Source organism: Meleagris gallopavo, chromosome 17, assembly GCF_000146605.3.
Source record: "Meleagris gallopavo isolate NT-WF06-2002-E0010 breed Aviagen turkey brand Nicholas breeding stock chromosome 17, Turkey_5.1, whole genome shotgun sequence".
NCBI classification, from domain to species: domain Eukaryota; kingdom Metazoa; phylum Chordata; class Aves; order Galliformes; family Phasianidae; genus Meleagris; species Meleagris gallopavo.
In genome coordinates, this window is record NC_015027.2 from 9,242,945 (window position 1) to 9,251,063 (window position 8,119).

Genomic DNA, 8,119 nt, shown 5'->3' on the forward strand with positions numbered 1-8,119 from the left:
GGAGGCGGAGCTGTGGGCGGACGGCGGGACGGAGCCGGGAGGGGAGCGGGAGCGCTGCGCGGAGCTGAGGGCCGCCCGCGAGGAACGGAGGAGGCGGGTGAGCGCCGCGGGGGGCGATGCCGAGCCGGGCGGTGCGCGGTGCGTCCGCCAACATCGCTGTCTGCGTTCAGGTCGCCGAGCGATTGCTGCACCAGCACTGGAAGCAGAACTGCGCTGAGCTGCGGGAGGTGCGCGTTCGGAGTGAGCGAGTCACAGAACTGAGTGGGAAGAGACCTCCGAAAGGCATCTCGGCCGCAGGGACACCCACAGCTCCAGCAGTGCTCGCAGCCCCGTGCCCTGACCGTGGCTGTGTGCAGGGATGGGGCACCACCACCCCTCTGGGCACCCTGTGCAGTGCCTCACTGCCCTCAGTGTGAACAACTTATGTCCAATCTAAACCTCCTCTCTTCCAGTTTGAAACCATTTCCCCTTGTCCTGTCACACAGACCCTGCTCAAGAGTCTGTCTCCTTTTTTCTTACAGCCCCTTTAGATGTTGAAGGGCCGCTCTCAGCTCTCTGCATAGCCCGCTCCTCTCCAGGCTGCACAGTCCCAGCTCTCTATCCTTATAGGGAGGTGTTCCATCTATCATTGTTGTGGCCCTCCTCTGGACGTGCTCCAACAGATCCACATCTCTCCTGTACTGAGGGCTCCACAGCAGTACTCCAAATTTAACTTGAGTGTCATCATCTATCTGCTGTTGTAATTCACCCTGAGTCACAGCAGTCACTACACCAAGATCTGACAAGCAGAAGGCAAAGAAGTAAAAAGGCCCCAACTGTAAGGGATCACCCCAAAGCAGATATTTTTCAAAGACTCAGAAATCTGGTACTGAAAGCAGATTTTCAGTGCCTGTGATGTAAAGATTGTTGGTACTAACCCGTTTCCCACTCTGCTGACATGCTGCTCCAGCAGCTGGTTTCAGTATCACCACAGTGTCCCTGAACTGGTGCGTGACATCAGCCTGACCTCTGGGCATTGGGGACAGTGCAGAGAACAGGCTGTGGGGTTCCAGGCAGTCCTGGGTTCTGCTGGCAATAGGAAAGCCTCTGACAGCAGTGCTGCCTCTCTTTGCAGGTGGAGTCAGAGCTGCACAAGAAAAACGTGGTGGAGTCCTGGGGTGAGCAGCTGAAGCAAAAGCAGCAGGTATGCTGGGGCTGCCTGAAACGTGGGCTGCAAGCAGCTGGCCTTCCTGTACTACCAGGACTGGGGTGTGAGAGGAATGAGAGCTGGCTATTTGTTGTTCTCTTGTACCAAATAGTGACTGAGTTTACCTTGCTTGTTCCCACAGTGGTGGGAGGTTCTGGTGTCTGCAGAATAGCAGGAGTTGTTGATGAGAAGGACGTTTTCAGTTAAGAGTTCATATCCAGCAAGCATCTTTGTAGTTTTGTTTATTGTTTGTTTTCATCCCTAGAATATTTTATTCTGTATTCTTCAAATATGTGCCAGCTTCCAGGAATCTGATTTAAGCATTTACTGAACCGAACCACAGGCTGTTGCTTTGAATTTAGTCTAACCTTAAATGCAATGCTTTGTTTTGGTTCAATAAGCAAGGAGCAGCGGAACGAGAAGAGAGAAAGCTTTATGAAAATGAGTATGAAATTGCACGAAAGGAAGCTCTGGAAAGAATAAGGCAAGAGGAAGAGAAACGTCGGCTGGAAAACAAGAAGCAAGCAGAGATGTTGCTTCAACAGATAGAAGAACTGAAATTACGGGAGGCAGAGGTAATCTTCAGCTTCTCCTCATGTAGGAAGGAAGTTCATTGCTTCACTTGGAAATGCAGCAACGTTGACCTGACCTCTTCCCTCCAGATTTCCCCTAGATTAAATTTGAAACAAAGTCAGCTGTGTCTTGCATTCTGTCAGTAATGTAGACCTCTCCATGAATGCAGGTGTGTGAGAGGTTCAGGTGGAAGGCTTTCTCAGCTGAAGCTCCTCACCTTATCTCTTATGCTGTGAGCAAGTAAGACACAAATGGTGTGGAGTATTTACCATAATTATGATTTTGACTGCTTGCAAAGAAACAGTGTGGTACAGACTCTGGTACAAAGGCTCTCTGGGATGTCCTAGCTCTCTGAAGTACTTTCTTAGTTATTGATTGTTCCTTTTCAAAAACATTAGGCAACAAAGCTGAAGAAAGAACAAGAAAATTTATTAAAGCAGCAGTGGGAGCTGGAAAGCTTAGAAGAAGAAAGAAAACAAATGGAAGAGCAACGGAAGAAGACTGAGCTTGGGTATGGGATCAGTGTAGCTCTAAGCAGTGATGCATAGAATCTCTGCCTGTGACCATGATAGTACTTGCAGCAGGAGGAGATGTTTTAGATAGCAGGGGTGGGCAGTAAATACTTGGTTTTTGTTGGAAGTGCCCAGAACAGCTAATAAGCATAAATGCATTGGTGTCAGTACTACTTTTTGTTCATGTTCAAGGTAGCAGGTATCTCTGTTGCCTCCGTATATTTTATTGTCATAAATATACTTGAATGCTGGTATATTATAAAACACGGCTTTAGAGAGAGTCTGAATTGGTTTTGCTTTTCTCTTTCAGTCGCTTTTTGAGGCATCAGTGTGATGCCCAGTTAAAGAGACGAGCCCAGCAGGTACAGGAGGAGCTGGTAAGAGGAAAATACCTTCTGATTTATACATTGTAGATACTGCATGCTGAAGGAACTTGTTCTTTGTGTTTCATGTATGTGTTTGCCTCCAGTGCCTACAGATAAGCAGTTAGGAAGCCTCTTCTGGCTTATGAACAGGGCTGGAGTGAAAAGATCACAGTGAAGCTGGCAGTCAGTGTCTTTCTGAGCACACTCTTGACATTATGTCACCAATGATTTGTGCAGACTACAAAAGTACACAGGCTGGAGGCCTGCTGGATGGTTGTTAATCTTTAGTTGTTTTTTTTTCTCAAGGAAACAGACAGACAAATCTTATTAGCCCTCCTCGAGAAAGAAGAAGAGGATCAGCGCCGCCAGTCTGAAAGACGAGAGCGAGCTGTTGCAGATGCTGCCTGGATGAGACGTGTCATTGAGGAACAGCTCCAGTTAGAAAAACAGAGGGAGGCAGAGCTACAGATCATTTTTAGGTGTGTATGCACCTCTGTTGTACCTCACCTAAAGAGAATGTACGTGCTGAATATTCTTGCCTGTTTGGCAGAGCTCATTACTGTTTGTTAAACAGGTGGGCATTTAGAAGTGGACATTAGAAAAAAGTGCCTGCTTGGCCTTGCTGTTATAGAAATGTGCCTATATGTAAGGAGTAACATTAGAAAGGAATCTTTCTTTCACCTTTAGAGAAGAAGCTAGAAAAGTGTGGGAGAAGAGGGAAGAACAATGGGAAAGAGAGAAGATGGCCAGAGATCGCCTGATGAATGAGGTGATGACTTTTCTTAATGAGGTGTCTCTTGGTTTGACAAAGCTGTTGTTCCAGCTGCGACCTTCTGACCTCCAGAGGGTCACAGCCTTCTGTACTTGAGTCTTTCTGTTGGTCTGATAAATTTTTCTGAGAACTGTTTAACTGTCTACACTGAGATTTCCCCAGGTTTACTTCTAAATCTGGCCTCTTCCTTATCTGCTCTCTTAATCCTCTCATTTCACACAGGTCCTTGCAGGCAGGCAGCGCCAGATCCAGGAGAAGATGGAGTTAAACAGACAGGCCCAAGAAGAGTCTATAAAGCACCGAGAACAACTGATTAAAGAACTTGAGGAGGCAAAAGAACTGACAAGGCGAGAGAAAGAGCAAGAGAAGGAACTGAAGACAGCTCGCAGACAGGAATTGGAAGCTCAGGTATAGCATGCTTCTCAGAGAGAGAGCAAAGTGTCAAAAATGCTGTTGCAGAATACTGACACAGCTGTTCCTTCTGCATGGAAAAGTGCTGTTGCAGAGATTTACTTGGCTTCTGAGCCATCAGTCAGGGACATTCCTGGTCCCAAGTGCACCATCAGCCTTTCTGGCTGTTTCTGTTCAACACTGGCTTTGTTCTGTAATCTGTTGGCTGAGCCAGTGCGCCTGTTCAGTCTCATTGTGCTAGAAACCTTGCTTGGTTTCTACCTTGGTTGGTACTGCCTCCGACCACGTGTTTGTGTTCTGGCCTGCATCTCTGTGACCTGGCTGTAACAGCCCTCATCTTGTCTCTGCTCAGCTGACGGAACGGCGCTTACAAGAACAAGAGGAGCAGGAACGCCAGAGACAGGAGGAGGAGGAGGAGAAATCAAACAAGCAGCGCTGTGCAGAGCTGGTGCAGCAGGAAGCCAGGAGCATGGCTGAGCAGGGCTACTGCAGCAGGTAGCAGTGCAGCAAGGAAGTCCTAATGCTCAGGTGCATCAGGAAGGATGACAGCCTCAGGTGTGAAACTAAATGTTATCAGTTGTTAAAGTTCTTGCTGCAGTGCATCTCTGCTGTTCAATCTTTTCCTCTTCTGTTGTGCTAAAAATGAATCTGAGTTTGAGTTTCTCTCTGCTTAACCACATACCCAGAAGACCATGTTTCTCATACTAAACTAGGAACAGGCAACTCGCCTCTTTGTCACTTAATAGATAGTAGCTAGAAGAGCCAGAGAAAACTGGAAGGGGATGTTACTGCACTAGAGCATCAACTAAAAGTGACTTATTTTTCATGCTAGATATTCTGTATTCACTACTGTGTCTTCTTTGCCTGCTGGATAGCATGTGTGCAAGATTAATGATAAAGCCCATCAAGTAGCCATGATTTTTTGTTTCACTGTTAGTTCTGTGGTTACCCAAAAGCAGCATGGACCTGAATGTTATTGTTCTTTCCAACTGAGGAATGAGCACAAAATGAAGTTGTGGGTGACAAAAACACTTTGAAGAATCAAGGAACTCCTGAAATAATTACGGCTGTGGATTAGCCTGCAGTGATGCCAGGACTCAACTCAGAAGTTACGCTTCTGAAAATACTTGGCTGTGACACAACTGAACACGAGATCAATTTTCTACTGGCTTTAATAGAGCTGGAGGTTTGAGCATGCTTGGAGGGCTCCACCCTGAACTGCTCTGCTTACTCCATGTTCAGGAGACAGGATGCATTCTAGTAAGTGCTACACTGGGTTAAAACAGCAAAGAAGTTAAACTTCTGCTGGGGACCTAAAACATGGAAGAACCTGTGCCTCCCCTGGAACAGAACTGCAAGCCTTTAGCTGCTGTTTTTTTTATTTAAGCTTTAAAATCCCTATCCCCACATCTGAAGGAGAACATGCCTGGAAGTCCCTGCTGTTTTTTACGGGTTGCTTCATGACACATCTCAAATCAGTAAGATAGGTAACTTGGCAGTAGTTGTTAACGTGCCCAGTTCCTGTCCTGGACATGTTGAAAGCTTCCATAAACTTTGCTCTATTTTTTTTTTTTTTCCTCTCACTTGTTTCACAATCAATAATTACAAGCTGAGTATTTGTTAGTTCCCTTTTAGTTTCAAATTGCTGCAGTGCAGAAGGTGAGAGGAGTTTCGGCTGCTGATTACACTTGATTCTCAGCTACTGTCATAAGCAATTGCAGCTTAAAACCAGGCCCAGCACTTCAGCTGGCTTGGTACCTTCAGATCCATCTTAGCTACAGGAACTCATTCAAGACTTTTTCTCTTAAAACAGCGATAGATAAATAATCTCAAGTATTTCACACACTGGAAAGGTTTTAGCATTTTATAGTAATACAGTAAACAAAAGATTAAGTCAGACAGCATGACACTGAAAAATACAAGTTTTGGAAAAGGCAAAAGAATTTTTACTTTCCTATGCAGCATATTGTAAAGAAAGAGCAAGGTTGTTTACAAGGGGAAAAAAAGGACATCTACTTAGAAAACAACACAACAAAACCAACAACTTTATAAATCTTCTGACCTGCAGTGCTATACGATTTGGGGGCTAAGCTACTGCTCTTTAATTCCACAGTTGTACCACTCTGTGAAAAGATCTGACATAGCACATAAGCCTTTGCTCAGACTGCCTCTGTTCTACTGACAGCATCTGAAATCTGCACATCCCACCTCATGTGCACTGTGGTTCTGGAGCAGTGACGTGGTACGGTGAGGACCAGCCTAGAATAAATCTTTGTTCAGAGATGGTGGAAATTACCAGAAATACTGCTGAAGTGCCAGGAGGCAAAATCAATCCATTACATGTTTTTATAGCTAGACCTTCCAATGAGCTGAAGGGATGTTTTGGGAAGACCTGGAGCTAGCCTGGCTGGAGCAAGGGCTTGCAGCTGCTGCAGTGTCCCTTTGCTTTGGTACAGGTGTAAACTGTACTCAGGGTCACCCAGCCTTGGAAATCAGGTAAGATGTGTGCAAGGAAAGCACGTAACGCTAGCCTGAGTGATTTAAAAATGCTATCTGCTACCTTTCAATGATATCAGGTTAAGAACAAGCTCCCAGAGGATTATCAACGTATTTAAGTGCCAGTAGCATAATTTGGAAGTAGGTTTTTTAAATGTCTCTTACGGTTCCAACCCCAGCCTGTCTGCATTCCTGTGAGCTTAGAGACAGCTTCAGCATCACAAATGTAGAAAGGGGGAATAAAAAGTCACCCTGAAGGAGATTAATTTACTGGATTGTCATCAACCCTCAGTTCCCAACTGAGGCTACTTAAAAAATGGAGCTAAGTACAACATACAAGAATCCCACAGCGTTAGGGCACTCGGTGTTTACACCTACATACAAACACGGTGTGACCTGAAAAGGAAGGAATGGCTGAAGTTTATTTGTTAACCTCCACGCGGCAGTTTTTCCAGCAGGAAGCCTTGCTGGCAGGCTCCGTGCCGCAGCCCTGTTTGTCAAGCAGCAGACACCCGTTCCTGACTCAAATGTTTCTGTGAAAGCTGTCTGAATGTTCTCATCAACTGCTGACACGTGACAGCTGCTACAGCTCTGCAGCTTTGCTCCTACATAAAACGCTGCCTGAACTGGCTGCCAGCTGAACTGCTACAGCGGGCTCCTTCAGCATCACAGCATGCTTCCAAAGAGGATGCAAGGAGGCCAAAGTTAGCCCTTTTCCATGGAGTTCAGACTCCCAAAGAGCTGCTTTTTTTTTTTGGTAATTATGGTCTTATGTGTTTTTTGAAGTTTCGTGGACTGGAAAAAGCTGAAATGCACGTGGATGTTTACCACCTATTTACCTCTCTGAAAGGCAGCCTAGCATGGGTTATTCAGGATACAGCCTGACAAATGTTGAATGCTTTGCAAAAAACTTACTGGATGTAAGAAATCTTTTCACATTACGGTGAGGTACAGAGGTTATATGCTATGGCAGACACAGTTTCTTTTAACTGGCACTGTAGCTTCCTTTTTTTTTCCTTCTAAATCACAAATCTTCAGTGAAATTGCATCAATGCTGCTGCAAACGTGACGCTGCCTTGAAGATGACAGAGAAATTCCATAGGAAACTTAAAAATGAGTTACTGAGCCAGAAACAAAAGATAATATTTTAACCACTAATGCCCTAAAGTAACATCAAACATATATATTAACGGCATAGTGACAACTAAAAGAAATAACTATTAAAATTCAAATTCCTTCCAAAACAGATAAAGTGACACAGACCTTGTATAGTTACATGTAACAAGCTTGGATGCCCACAGCTACTATTGTTTCAGCAGACTAAAAATGTACTATTATTGCACAACAGTTGATATGGGAACAGGTCAAGTTTGGCTTGTACTCCGTCACCAGGACTACAAGCATCCTGCTGCTGGTGAGCAGTTGTCCTGGAGCCTTCAGAGCCTGCTTCACTGCAGGTTTCTCCATTAGCAGCAGCAGCACTGCACACGAGGCTCCAGGATGGGCAGAGCAGAGGTGAGATTCTGCCCTCTGATATGTGCAGTTCTCTTCGGTGGGGATTTGGCAAGCAATATCTGAAAGTAGCAAGTGGCCCCAAGGAAACATCTAGCAAGAGCTTGATACAATGCTGGTACATGATATTGGCTCAACAGCTATTTGCAACATGCTACTATCTGTAACTAAACTGGCAACACAGGCACAAAATAAGGCAGTGGGTTAAATTAATCATTAAAATTGTTAGAAAACATGCAAAAAATAATACTGAGTTTAAAAAAAAAAAAAAAAAAAAAAAGAAAAGGTTTAC

General features: G+C 45.0%; 1 protein-coding gene across 1 annotated transcript in view; it reads left to right on the plus strand.

Moving 5' to 3' along the window:
• Positions 1 to 4,737, plus strand: part of TCHP (trichoplein keratin filament binding) — a 6,845-nt gene extending 2,108 nt beyond the window's left edge. Inside the window, exons 2-11 of the mRNA XM_031555908.1 lie at positions 5 to 97; positions 171 to 227; positions 1,115 to 1,183; positions 1,588 to 1,761; positions 2,158 to 2,270; positions 2,582 to 2,648; positions 2,943 to 3,115; positions 3,324 to 3,405; positions 3,631 to 3,816; positions 4,172 to 4,737. Of these exons, the coding sequence (XP_031411768.1) occupies positions 5 to 97; positions 171 to 227; positions 1,115 to 1,183; positions 1,588 to 1,761; positions 2,158 to 2,270; positions 2,582 to 2,648; positions 2,943 to 3,115; positions 3,324 to 3,405; positions 3,631 to 3,816; positions 4,172 to 4,318 (1,161 nt within the window). The 3' untranslated portion in view covers positions 4,319 to 4,737. The remainder of the gene's footprint in view (positions 1 to 4; positions 98 to 170; positions 228 to 1,114; positions 1,184 to 1,587; positions 1,762 to 2,157; positions 2,271 to 2,581; positions 2,649 to 2,942; positions 3,116 to 3,323; positions 3,406 to 3,630; positions 3,817 to 4,171) is intronic.
• Positions 4,738 to 8,119: the final 3,382 nt, after the last annotated feature.